General features: G+C 40.6%; 1 protein-coding gene across 1 annotated transcript in view; it reads left to right on the top strand.

The window, feature by feature from the left end:
- The first annotated feature begins 485 nt into the window (after window positions 1-485).
- LOC124157680 overlaps window positions 486-14,827 on the top strand; it is a 539,268-nt gene continuing 524,926 nt past the window's right edge. The window contains exon 1 of the mRNA XM_046532618.1: window positions 486-2,635. Within this exon, the coding sequence (XP_046388574.1) occupies window positions 2,012-2,635 (624 nt within the window). The 5' untranslated portion in view covers window positions 486-2,011. The remainder of the gene's footprint in view (window positions 2,636-14,827) is intronic.

Below are 14,827 nucleotides of genomic sequence, written 5' to 3'. Positions count from 1 at the left end.
GTCAACTATCACGCGGGAGATAATGAATTCACCCCCTCTCAACCTCCCATCCCCCTCGGAACTATCATTTTGATTACGGCACCCACGCACGATGCACCACCCCACAACTATAACCGCCTTCGCCGCTCCGTTACGCAAAACATCTCTTTTTTTTTGTTTCACCGCCGCTGCATGAATGGGGAACCTCCTTCCCCCACCCCCTCTACCGATGCAAGCCGGGAACGGAATGAGAGAGAGGAGAGGGGGGGGGAGAGCGGCATAAGGTGAGGGAAGGGTGGTGTGAGGGAGAAACTTGTGCCTGGCCGAACGCAGTCTACTCCATCCCCCAAAACAACGTGTGGAGAATGGTGTGGGGTGCAAGGGGAAGGGGGCTTGGGTGGGTGGGGGAGGGAGGGGAAGGTCGTGGGGGTGTGAGGCACCACACACACGAACACACTGGAGGGACTCTTCCCCGTTTCCGAAAGAGTCGCACGAGACTTCTCCGCGGGTTAAGAGGGCGCGCGCGGTCTCTATAAGCGCTCCCAGCTCCCTCTACCGATTAAACCAGTGACTCAGCTCCGGACTGGCAGTTCTCCGTCGCTCCTCGTTACCTGCAGACGCTTCGTCGGACGCCGGCGAAGAGGAGGCAGCCGCAACGGCACACTCTCGCGTTCCCGCCCGTAGAAATTATCTCGTCAGCCTCCCTGACAGTAACATCGCTCGCTCTACTTATTTGTGCAAGGAGTGCACAGCGAAAAAGACAAGCTGAGGAACCTTAAAACTTCTCCTGAAGACAAAATCATTTTCCCCTTTTGGTAAAGGAAAAAAAACATAAATAAGAAGGCGCAATTCGGCGCGATAAAAATATCTCATCATTTTCTCTTTTGAAATTCGCGGATTTATCATCAGTGGAACTTGGAGAAGGGTTTTAGCCCACCCTCGGATCGCTATTCTCAAACTTGCGGGAAAAAAATTGGTGGAAGTTATCGGTGTTCGACAACGGAGTCTTCGGTCGTTTTTCCTCTGGATTACTCCCTTCGATCGTCGGCCGCTCATCATCTCAAGGGGTCCGCCCGGTGTGGCGGGCATTTCATCTCGGAGATACCCGCCTACTGCGACCGTCCACTGGGAAAGCATCATTGGATTGACGCGATTTTTCTCGAGCGTCAAGTTTGAGGCTCCCGGGAGACAGTGCGTTCGGAAGCCGGTGACTGTGAAGTGTTCCATTCCGTTAAGATTTTCCATCACATCGTAGCCATTCGGAAAACGAATTGATTTTATCTGGCGTGTTTACTAACTAAAATATCGTGTGCGTTTATCAAAATTAAAGTAGTTCTGTTTTACTCTGCATTTTTGCTACACTGCATACTCTGCAAGTTTCCGCGACTGTGTCCTCTAGCCTAAGTTTGAAAAAGTGGCAAGTCTATCTGAAATTCTTGCGATCTATTACGATCGCTATCATGCGTGTTTAAATATTGAGATCGTCTTATTAAGTTTCAACTACGAGAAATTTGTTTTTTCACTCTTTTCCCATTTCCTAACTTCTTTCAGCGTACTCTTCGAAAGCGTGATTTTGGAAAAGTCGCCGAAGACAATACCCTTTCGGAAGGGGTAGAGAAGAAAAAAAGGAAGAATCGCGACGCGGTTGTCCCGCTTGTCGCTAACAGAAGAGACACACTCGGTCCTTCCAGCCTCCGACTCCGGCCGCCCACCCGGCAGTCGTCGGAGTGAAAAGGCCTTGTTTTCGTCGCCCGGCGACCGGGTGCGACAGATCGGTAATCGCTTTTCCCGACCCGCAGCGAATAAATCGAGTCGGGCGTTGAAGGGACTTGTCTTGCACGCAAGGAAAAGGAGTTCGGAATACCACAGATCTCTCTGAAGTGTGTTTTTCTGGGAAGACAAAAAAGTGTTTTTATTCCCTTCTGAGCCCCATCTTGAAAAGTACTTCTCTTCCCCCGTGTATCCGCGTGGGAGAATTTCTCCGAACCGACCCGGCATTACTGGAAGCGGTCATAATCATCACCGGGGAAAGATGGCAGAATTTCGCGGAGTAATCAACGTGGACAGGTTGAATGTGGTGTTGCTCGCGGTGATCCTACTGGTTCTGCGCGGTGAAGCCGAGGCCTACTATCAAGGGCACCACTACCAGCACCAACAGCGACACCTTTCGTCCCACCGGCACCACCAGCTGAACCACCGCAACCCGTCCCAGTCACACTTCATGCCCGCGTCGTCCGCCTCAGTGCGGTCCTTTGCTCCCGCACCGTCCCCTTACCAATCCCAATCATCTTCACGCTTCCCCAACCTGGACAAGTTTCTGCACAAGCTCGATCCGGAAGGTGGCAAGCAACAGGACCCTTACGGCGGGGGCCCAACCACGCCTTCGCCACCTCTGCCGCCTCCCTTACCGCCACCGCCCCGCGGAAGGGACTCCTCCTCGCACCTTCTCCCTGCATTCATGAGGCCCACCGGGGCCCCGTCTGCGGCCTACGTCGCCACCGCTAGGCCCTCGGTTCACTCGACCGCTCCTCCGCCGCATCGCCACCGGCACCAAGAGGACTACGAGGATTACGAGGACGAGGAAGAAGACGAGGACGACGAGGAGGATCACGGGAGGGGACGCCACGGCGGACAGCGGGACTCCAAGGTCGCTTGGGTGAGTGAATTCAACTCCACTGACCTCCTGACCTCTAGACGCAATCCGGAATCTGCGATAGAACTCCGCGAAATATCTCTTTGGCATGAAAATTAAATCGAAAAACATCGGGATGTTGCGTGGTTATCGAAGGAGATTTTACGGAAATTATGTGATCCAAAATAAATTTTGCGATGGTATAAAAAGGAATACTTCGTAAATACGAAAATTAGTTTATAAGTGATAACTTCAGGCTTTACTTTGCTAAACCTCTCTATATTGGAAATAAATAAATAAAAGTTTGTAAGGTTAACTATTATTTTAGTACGGGCACGACCCGGGTTTCGTAATGTGGTTACATCGTAGTTACGTCGTCAGACCTGACGATGTAACCACGTTACGAAACCCGGGTCGTGCCCATATTAAAATAATGGTAAACCTTACAAATTTTTATTTCTTTATTTCCAACGAAAATTTGTTCTTATTTTGGGATTTATGAGTGGTTTTCTGAAAAAAAATTACGAAAGTTTATACGATCCGAAATAAATTTTGCGACGGAATGACACAAAATATCTCGGCGGCACGAAAATATGTTGTAAGATAAAGATGCTTGGTTATCTAAGATAGTTTTACGAATGTCATATGATACCGAAATAATTTTGTCAAAAATTTTGCGGCAGAATTCATACAATTTATAATGTAAAATTAATCCTTCACTTATTTCAATGAAATTTTGGCTCTCATCTCATCAGTCGATGGGGAAGGGTGGATAAAGTTTATTTCTGGAAAATATGGAGGTAAATTTGCTTCAGTTTGAGGTTATTGTTTTATGATTTTGTGTACTGGATACTAATTAATGATAGAGGTTTATTCTCAGAAGATAATGAATAATTAATGACCTACTTATTATTGGCCTAATTTCTAGACCCATATTTCCGGAATGAAGTTTCAGGGCCCCACAACTTCCTTTTACCATCATATTAGTTTTCGTCTTCGTCCGGATTGAATAGTCCTCAAGAAAAGTCTTAATCAAACGAGTGATTTAAATTGTTTAAAAAATTATTGGTGGAGTAAGAGAAGGTGTTGAACTGTTGATGAAGTATCTGGAAGCCTTATGAAAACCGAGATAAACGATGGATGGTAGTATTTCAGTTCGATATGGTGTGGTACTGTTTGTAGACACGTTTTTTGCTCTCCTGATAGGTAAACATGTTTGATTCACAAGCCTTATCATCGCGAAATTTCTTTTGCTGAGGTTGTTTAGTTTTTGCAAAGTGTGCCAAAGCTTATGAAATAGTGAGTCCAGTGGAATACTTTCTGTACCCGCGGTGGTGTAATTTGGTGATATAATACAGGTCCGCTGGTATTTGTTTCATATTTAGCTTATTGGTCGAAGAGTGGAAGAACTTTAAAACTAAAAGAGATATTTTTTATTGCTGGCGTCAACATCGCACGCTAAATAGATTTAATTGACGAAGAAGGATACATTGCTATTTCACCATCAGAATTGGAATTCCTACTTTGATCATGTACTTAACTCATCCCTGCCGTAACAGCGCAGCTATGAAGATGCAGCCATTATTCACGTTAATTTGATGTATTCGACAAATGGATTTTACAGTAGAAAAACCTATGCGTAAAAAATATCTTGTCATTCCTTGCCAAGGAATCGTGATATTTTAATAAAGTTTTAAGGATTATCAGGGGGAAAAATTCTCTAAATGCATAAGCTAATTATAGCATTTCAGTTTTTTAAATTTCTTTAGAATAATTATATGCAGAAACTAAAATCCTTCATATTTCGTCAGAAAAAAATCATGGAAGCTCATTTATTTGGAAATAAATATCATGAGAGATACATGCTATGCACGAATTAGTAAACCCAAAATACGCTGCTCCAATTTTTAAAATAGGTAATTAAAATATCGCATTTATACTCGTATTGTGGCTGACCCATTTACATATATTTTGCTATTTTATTCTCTTTTCGTAAATTTATTTCATGCTGGTTTATTCATGAGCAGCTGAAGCAGAGTATCGCTCTATAATATTTTTAGGAATGATTTTGAATATAAATGTTGAAATTAAAATTTTAAATTTATAAATAGTTTAAATAAAGCATTACGCAATGTGTCGAGAGACTCAATAATATCTTTGCGCTCATTATAAAGGCTTAATTATCATATTAAAAAATAGGTTTTGAGAATGATTCACTTGGGATTGAATTTTTGATGAATTTTTGGGATTGTGGTGTAGCGGTTATTTTAATTTCTCATTAATATACTATGTTAATAAAAAAACCAAGAAGTGGGTCAAGGTCATTTAGTTGCTCCGGTTTCATCAGAGAGGCACTCGTGATGCACCTATGAATACGAGCATGTAGATACATTAAAAATTGATTAAAATTTCCCCACCAGCCCTGATTCATAATATATGTTGTTAAATTGTGCATATATGTTCATAATAATTAATATATTTAATATCATGTATTTATTAAGCAAAACAATTCTCACGTCACGGGAAATCAATATATTCAATCAAGTTGGTTTAAAAAAATGAAAATGCAACTATTAATACCGGTGATGGTGAATATTTTGTCTCCTTCTCTGGAATTGGTAAAAAAATCTCGTGGTTCCTTGTGAAATCATCTACATCTACATAATACCCCGCAAGCCGCCTAAAATGGCGTGTGGCAGAAGGTGTTAGGGCACCTACCGTCTACATATAAAAAATGCTCAAACAAGAATATTACTTGCATTCATTAAAGTCCATCATAGTTCGGGGGAAAATCGAATCCCCATATCTATCTGTTCGGAGAAATATCACTCTTTATTTATCACTTCTGTCAGACATGGAAATATAGTGGGGCTCTAAGATGATGTTCTCCGTGTTCCTCCTAAATATATCTTTTCTCAATAGGGTGGTTTCCTATTATTTTTTATTGCCTAAATCGAAAGATTATAACTCCTGGAGTACGCATTTCACGATCTTAGATTTTCGAAAGACGATATCGATTTTTCACGATTAAACGAAAAGTGAAAATTTTCAAGCGCGCGAAAACGCGACGGCTAAGTAGGAATGATGGGGAAAAGTCCGTGTGACGTATTTCCGGTTCCCGCTGCCGCCCGGTGAGGTGACCTTGAGGCGAGGATTGAGCGCCGATACGACGCTGGCTGCTAGCAGGTAGCTGAGTACCCTGCCAGCAGGTAGCGATTGGCTTAAATATGGATTATTACTACCTTATCAAACGAAGGAAACTTTCCGACCTTAGACAATTTTAATAAGTGAATATTAAGAGATGTTTCCCTGAGCTCTGTGCCTCATGCATGCATTGGTAACCTCAGACGATGTAAAACTCCTATCCTCTCGTGTAGAAACTACGTCCCTGTGACGTCACGTGGAGTGGTATCGCATGGGCGCCAATCTGACCTTTTTCAAATGAGGTTAAAATTGACCCTTACCATTCGTTTAAACTGGTATTTCTAAAACCAAATAATTTCTTAATTATGAAAACTCTAATGGTGGGTAACGAATATCAATCAATGCATTTCGTTATCTTTGATGAAGGAAACTACCCTATTGTTCAAGAAATCTAAGCCTTGCGCGCAGCCTCCGAGACTCTAGCAGCACCCAGCGTAATCCGCTTAACATCTGGGTAACGCTGTCTGCAAGACCCTGTCACTCATTAACGCAAATATTTACCATCATTCGGAAATTTTCCTTCGAGAAGACTTAAAAAAACATTTTGTGAGAAAATCAGTGGTGTGTATCAATATTGATAGGGATGAATTAGTTTTCGGCCGAGGGCACAAAGTCTCCCGTTGTTCAGAAGTTTTTGGACGCGCGAAAACGCTTCGTTTCATCCACCCAACTCGTAACCACCTGACTTGAGACCTTCCGCCCCTTCTCCTTGCTCCCGTGGATCTCGAGATGCCAATTAAAAGTTGTTATTTTCATAACTCGAGACGCGAGAGAGACTTTGAGAGGGGTCGCTGTTCGGGGATGACTCCACGACTTTCATCTTCTTCCCCGTGAGCGATCCATCTCGACGAACGTCAAGAACCAGAGGAGATGCTGGAAGTTGAAACTCGGGAGAGAAAGTGTCACCCTTATTAGATGAATCGGCGGATCCGCAAATGAATATGCACCCGTTTATCGAACCTCGCACGGCGTTAAATGTGTGCTCGTCAGATTGGACGAACTTTTCGATCTGTGAAGGAGGCCGGTCTGAGTAAGGAAATCCGTTCCATTTTCATAAATATTTCGAAATATTCTTCTTATAAAATTTACTTCTTGTTCTACCTCATTGGCTGATGGCCAAGGAAAATGGGGCTGCGCGCTGATGTTTTCGGTAATTACATTTGAAAACTCCATTCAAATACAGGTTTTTTGACGACGTATGTCCTAGCACTTGAAGCATGCTGATTAATATTTGGGTGCAGTTAAGGCAAAATATATTAAATTTTACCTTAATAACCATGAAGTAATACAATTTAATCCCGCCTTCTGACAAGTTTATCAGTTAATAGAAAATGAATTTTGCATTTGAAGTCAAATCACGTATGATAATGACGATGCGGTTGGAAATAATAATTGGTGAAATTGGCAAATAACAAATATAAAAATTGAATTATTCACATTTTTTGTACCCTTAACTGACCTAAATTCTCAATGAATGAGGTCTACGATGAAAAAATATTTTTCAGCATAATTTTTGCGAAGTCTATTTGTTTTGAATAAAGCATTCGCGATAGTACCTCCTTAAGACTACGGATTTCGCGCAAGATAAATTAGTGTAATAAAATAGCACGAGGACCGTGGCGAAATAATATCGCGATTTCCCTCCGGAGCGACACGACACACCCTTCCTTTTTTTTCGCTTCATATTTATTCGCACTCCAATTCATCACCACTAATTGGCCCGTCAGGTGTTGCGTTTCGGCAGGATTCTGCTCACGAGGAACGAGTTCTTGCCACTTGGTCGGGTTGAGGGAGAGCTATTAAATCGGTGCGACCTTGAAATCACGCAATTGGAATGCTTGCACGTACTGAGTTACGAGTTCACTTACGTGAAGAAGCTACTCCTACTCTAACATGAAAGATATTTTCAAGGAATACACCAAGGGATATCTTTCTTGCTTCGATTTCGGTAATGAGTTTCCCTTAGCTCTTTTAAATTACTTCAAGGATGAGATTGATGTGGTAAACTTTAACTTACAGACATTAATTTGCAAAGTGTAGTGCAAATTGATGCCATGCCTGACTATGATGCTGATACGTATTAGTTTTTAAGTTGATTAATTTTTAAGAAAAATATTCAGTATTTGAGAAACCCGTATACCAGTAAAGATTAAAGCAATTAGTGGAAGAAAGTAGGTTATTTTCCTTTAGCTTTTTGAAATTACCTTCAGGACGAGATTGACGTGAGGAAGTTTTATTTATAGACCTCGATTTGCAACGTGTATTAATGCCATGCCTGACTATGATGCTGATACGTATTAGTTTTTAAGTTGTTTAATTTTTAAGAAAAATGTTCAGTATTTGAGAACCCCGTACACCAGTAAAGATTAAAGCAATTAGTGTAAGAAATTAGGTTATTTTCCTTTAGCTTTTTTAAATTACTTTCAGGATGAGATTGATGCGAGGAACTTTTATTTATGGACATTAATTTGCGACGTGAGTTGATGCCATGTCCAGATTTTCAATTTTAATTTTCAAATTTAATTTTAAATTGAAGCTTCTTTAGAACTTCTTCAATTTTTCACTACCAATGTAAAATATTGAGGCAACCGTGAGACCATGCCCTCCTCAGAAATTTTGTATTGGTAAAAATCGACGGCAAAAGTGACTCGATTGTGAAATGAGGGTGCACATCTTCTCAGTACTAGGAAATAAATAAATTTAATCAGCCTTACGTTGGAATGGACAATAGGAAACGGAAGAAAGTAATGTTTCTCGCAAATCAAAAGCAGACAACGGACTTTGTATTCGTGGCTTGATATGGATACCCAATTTTCTCCTGTACACCTAAGATGCCGGAGCTATCTTAACGTGACTACAAGAAAATATATTGAATGCGTAAAAATGATTTAGGAAAATTTAGACTAAAAAACCGCCCTCGAGTACACGACGTTTACCTGTACGAAAAATGTGTAGATAACTAGAAAAACGTATGTATACATCGCTTTTGCAACAGCTGCGAGTACTGAAAGCATTACGGAACAATGAATTGTTGCATCTGAAAATGGTACTTTCTGAGGTAAAAAACAAAGTAATGTTTCAAAATCTGTCAAAAGACGTAAGTCAGATAAAAATGGTCAAAGGCTGACTCGAACTTCTGGGACAATTATTACTAGGAAAGAATTTTATTAACTGAACTGAATTCTTTTCAGCCAAGGTTTGATTTTAAATGTCGAAGAAAGCGAGATTTTAAGGCAATATCGAATAAAATATCTCTGTAAATTTTTGTTGCGCATCTAAAAAAATTGAGATTTGATTGAAAATAGAAAAAGTGTAATCGACCGAGAGGAAGAAGTAATTGGAAGGTGGGCAAGGACACTTAGGCGACATAAAGAGCAAACAGACGGTTTAAATGGAGCGAGTACTGAGAGGGGAGGGGATATTACGATCCATGTTAGAGGTAGGAATTTTTAGTAAGCGGGGGAGATAAAGGAAAAAAATTAAAATCACTTATAGATGGAAAGAAAGGGAGTAAGCGACCATGATATGAAAAGGGAAGTCCTAATTTGGAGGGGAAACAGCCCCGAATAATTTTTGATTCTTCGAAACTTTCTTAAGACACCAATTACCTCATTTCATGGGAGGAATTTTAGGTAAGCAAGGAAGAGAGGAGAGGAACATTTTTAGGTAACCATGGAGGAGAGAATACGAGTTTTAGATGGAATGAAAGGGTGGTGGCCATTTCATTAATTGAAAAGAAAAGTCAACATTGGTCGGGGAGACATCCTCGGGTAATTCAAAGAGTGAACATGTAAATCTACCTAAAAATGTAGAATACCAAAACAATAATTTGTTTAAATAGCCATGACAGTGCGAAATCTCCTTGAGACGTGAACGTGGCTCGTTTTCAGACTTTATCTTTCATTTATTTCCTTGTGCTATTGCTCTCTTTACTGCTCCGCGAGTTCCTTAAGGAATTCCCGTAGAACATGAGTGTGATCGTGTCTTCCGCAAGTTTCGTCATTATCACGAGCGCCGATTTTCACTTTACGACAGCTGGACCGGAGACAAAATCTGCACGAGCATTTCCTTTCATCGTGCGCGACACTCATTTCATTCTTTTATTTCATTCCGCTCCTCCATCTCCTTTTTGTTGTTTTACATTTCGCCCGGGCGTTAAATTCTTTCGCTCTCGTTTGTTTATTTTTTCGCCGATACAGGCGGAATGATAAAATAACCAAAAGAACAGAAGTCAATGAACTGAGAACTTTCATTGAGGTTGCGCCCTGTTTCTTTAGCCATGAAACGCAGCGGGCGCCCTTAGTGAGAGACAACATTACTTGTGAAGAAGCTTACTAAGTGCGCCTGAAGGCTGGTTCTAAGACACTCGCTTCCTGGGCATTTAATTTATATCTATTTCCTGGAAAAATATCAACGGCCTTGATTTCCTCGTAAGCGTAGAATTTTACGCCGATACGAAACGTATTCTAAGTGCCTTTATATAACTTGTACCTGAATCTCATAATAACCGACGCCTATTTACTTAAAAATATGATCTTTACGCCCTTATGAAATAAGATAGTTACCATATAAGATAAATATTTAGTATACCAAAAAGAAATGAGAGAGGAGGATCCTGTGTTGACTGCATGGTTTAACTTTCTTAATGCAAGTTTTTAGTTAGAAAAATCAAACTATTTTTGAAACATTCGATTCACACAGATAATTTAGGTGCTTGTTAACGACATTTTGAAACTCTAGGCAAAAATTCTGACATAATGCCTTAATCAATTTGGACAGAAAAAGGTCTATGTAATATTTATCCGGGTTGGAAACTTTTTCAGGATATTTCTATATGCTCGGTGGCTCAAAACTCTAGTGGAAAGCTACCCTATTTGTCATCCAGAGAGATGAATTGAAAGTAATTTTTACCAACCCTCGGGTTCCATTTAACGCGAAACCGAGTAATTAATGCATTACAGATTTATCATTACATCAATTCAGTCACTACGCAAATCATTTTAATTTTAAGCAATCTAAATATGAAAACCATCTCCCAAGCTGCCTCAATGGGCGGTGTTAGGACAATATCCGTTAATTTGTGCGTAAATACTAAAATTAGGTGCTTTTTATGTGAAATTTGACTACCTGAGTTCAAACTGTACATTTATGAAGTCCTCTTGTCATTCACGGTGAATGATGATGCGAATGATCGTGCTTAGTGATCACGCGAATGAAATCATTCGCCGTGTATAACGGAAAAATTCGCGAATTTACCGTCATGTGCAGGATCATTCAGTAAAAATTAGAACATGTTCTATTTTGCCCGCATGATCCCGTGAATGATCACGTGGTCATTCGCCATGATCATTCGCCTTATCATTCACCGTGGATAGCGGCCTTTAGGCGATGCTCTCCGTGTGAGTATGGAAGGTATCTAAACAAGATTGCTCAAGAAATCGAAGCCTGGAAGGGAGCTTCATGCCTTTTATTTTTATTGAAACCGGATGATTTACAGTGATGGAAGTACACTCTAATGTTTTGCTCCGTTAAAATAATTACACTCGTAATGAGCACTCAATTATCTACTCATGATGACTTGGCAGATGCTACTCGTATAAATCATTTCCGTATATGTATACCGGTAGTACTATACAAAATTACCAAATCATGACGATTTTTTCTAAGCTTTAATTCATTTGCGTTTTTGTTATGATGGAAGACAATTTGTAAATAGGATCTCGACGATAGAACCAAAAGAAAGTCATTGAATAATTTACCTCTTCGCAGGAGGGTATACCACTAAGCAATGAAGATAACTATGAAATTGAATTAACGTAGGCTAGAGAATTAAATATTTAATCGGTAAACTATGCAAATTCATGATTGCTCCTACGGAATATATCAGAGTACATAGGGGCCATGACAAGAGCACGAAGTCGTTATAAAGGATACCCACCGTAATCCACGACAACGCAAAAATGTCTAAGAGAATATTTCTGATAGAAATTCCCTGTTCGGTACGTGGTTTTTGCTTGGGACATGTAAGAGCAGCAGGAAACGTGCATTTTTTAGACGTTCTCTGAAAATAGCTCCTTATTAGCGTAAGATCTTCCGGGTAAAACCTTGAGAGGTGATGAATCATATATTTTATGATTTTTTCCCCACCGACTTCCAGTATTACTGTTCCCTACCTATCATTCACCTCTCGCTTAGATTGCCTTCTACATTTCATCCAGGACTTTTTGTCTCGTTTTCAAGAGCATGGCTAGAGCACTTTTGAATGAAGGAAATTAGTCTCGTTACTCCTCCCGCAAGTGTGCATTCGAATAATCATCTAATGTACCTACGTCCGTGGAAAAACGTCCACCGTTACCATCACCTAATACACCGCTGTCTACTTAATGCATAAAAGCGTTCACTTCGGTGTGAGCCTGCTAGCATCGCTTCACCGGTTGGCACTTTTATGTCCTCACGCCGGCATAATCGCCCTTCCCTTTCACTTGTCAGCCTCGCCTTTCTCTTTGAAGAGTGATTGCAAGCAAATTGCCAACGGAGACGTGGATTTTTTCCGCGCTGGTGTCCGCTGAAGGTGAGTTCTGCCTGTAGTTCCTTACTGTATTCCGCAGATATTTAAGGTTTTCTAGGGGATTTCCTCAATTATACACAGAAATATATATATCCTTTTATTTATATATCATTTTCCATTGGGAAAGTCGATCTCCACAACCACCCGGGCCACCGAGGTCATACCGTTTATATTTTCATCTGAGAAGTCCATTCATGACATGGTATTGATATAGTTATTTTTGGTTGTGCATGCGGAGCGCGAGGTGCGTGGCGATAGTGGTCCAGCGAAGCTCCTCATGAAGACGCTGGGACTAATTGGTATTTTGCCCTAACAACGCATTCACTGTACAAGAGTAAGTTTTTGATTCACGCTAATTGTGAGTGTGGTCAATGCTTCCTCTCATAGGCGGATTTAGGGGGTCCTCGTGCCCTCCCCCCCACAGACGCTTAAAAATAGACAACATTTTTAATACGGTTATCATTACGTTCGTTTTGTTTTGTGTATTACGTAGTCTCAATCATTTAGTTTCATGCTAATAACTTTAATTTAATTTCATATTAAAATAAAGACAATATTTCGTATAATAATTATTGCATCTTTATTTTATCTCAAGTATGAGAAGATCGTTCACCTGTACGACCCTTGAGCCCCCCCCCAGATCCTGTCCTGGATCCGCCCAATACATTGCGTAATATATTATTTTACTCATGGATATCATCTGCAAAAATACTTCTAACGTATTGACTACTTACTAGATCAAAGACGGATTTAAAAACAAAATTAATGACCTAATCTAAAAAAGGGGGATAAAGCAGGTAATAGAGCCTTAAAATCCTAGAATTAGTCATAGGTGACAAGCATAGGCCTCAAATAATGCCTAGCTAGAAATCATGGTGGAGGGGAGAATATTTCCTCCTTCATTTGAAACCTGCTCTTTTGCGGCTCAGGTTCCAGGAAGACGAAGCAACTCGGGTATCCTAAAGACATCCGGCCAAAAATGGAAGTGGGAATTCCCAATAAAAACTCGAGCAGCGTAGACCGGAAAGAGTCGACAGGGATATATAATAACTGGCCTTCACTATTGGCTCGTTGTTTTCCGTGACGTTCTGGATTCGTGGATGTCTCCATCATGGGCGTATCCAGCGGGGGAGGGGCGGGGGGGGGGGGGGGAGGGGCAGATGCCCATCCAGAAGCAAAGTAAATTTAGTTCAAAACGGAAGTTTTGTAAAAAAAGTCTTTCAATCCAAAAAAATAATATTAGTATAAAACGTCATAAAAATTAAAATATACATTTTGTGAAAATTATTTTAAAATCAATAAAGCCCTGTCATAATTTTTTTTAGAATTAGGTTTCATTAACCATTTCTGTGCTACAACTCCAGCAACCACGACTTGCCCCCCTCTAGTTTTGATCTGGGTACGCCCTTGCTCTCCATTTTCCGGGTTTTTCGCCACGTTGATTATGAGAAGTTGACAACAGTTTCGTTGGGATTCCACCTAGCGTCTTTAGGTTAATACCTGATCTACAATTGGGACATATGGGTTCGAATCTCGTCTGAGCCAAATGATTTTTTCGTGGTGAATTTTATTTTTGGCGTATGTGAATTTGCACTCGTGTGCGTGATATTGTACAAAGTTACTTGTTTCATGCGTTGACATGCCATTTGCATTAGAAAAAATTCCCCAGGGACCGAAAATTAAACTACGCACTGTGCAGATCACTTCGCGAAACAGTTGCTTTGCATATTGACCCGGAGAGCCAAAGGGTCACCATTATATTCCCGTCTCAGTGAAGTCTTTCTCATGGAAATAAATGTTAACTTCGTCCCTGTCCACGCACAAGGTTCGAAATAAATCACATGGGTGAGTATTATACCAATATTATTAGGAATTAAGGCAGTGAGGGTGATGAAAAAATTCTAATATCGATCCAGCAGTAGTCTCGTCAGAAAGATTTTGAAATTAGGTTCAACCAAAGAGTGGTTCTCCTCATATTCATACGGTGTCAAGCGAGGGCTTATCTGACTAAAAAATGGGGTACAATTTTTCGTGTAAATCGATTCTCGAAACCACAGAGGCACCAGGTAGAAAAAAAATGGTTCACTTCAGAACGTGGCTTGTTCATGCGTACTTGATTGATTCTTAATGAAGGATGAGAGAATAATTGCAACCAAAGTCCGAGGATAGCTGCGATTGATGCTACTACTAAGTCCTTTGATAGACTTTAGGCACAAGGTCAGCCTAGAGATTTTGTACAATTATTTTCGACTGAGAAATTCGGATTCGTCTCATTTGAGCGCTTGGTTAAGCTTGGATTGAGCAGAGAGTAATATTGTCCATGAAATATGCATCACTAACTTCACTGATTTGGCCATACATGGTCCGGTGATTTTCTGCGAAAAATACAAGATCCAAATTAGCGACACTCTTTATTCATTTCCACAGGAAACGATTCAAGGTAA

This window comes from Ischnura elegans, chromosome 4 (genome assembly GCF_921293095.1).
Source record: "Ischnura elegans chromosome 4, ioIscEleg1.1, whole genome shotgun sequence".
NCBI lineage: Eukaryota > Metazoa > Arthropoda > Insecta > Odonata > Coenagrionidae > Ischnura > Ischnura elegans.
This window is presented reverse-complemented; position numbering and strand designations above follow the sequence as displayed.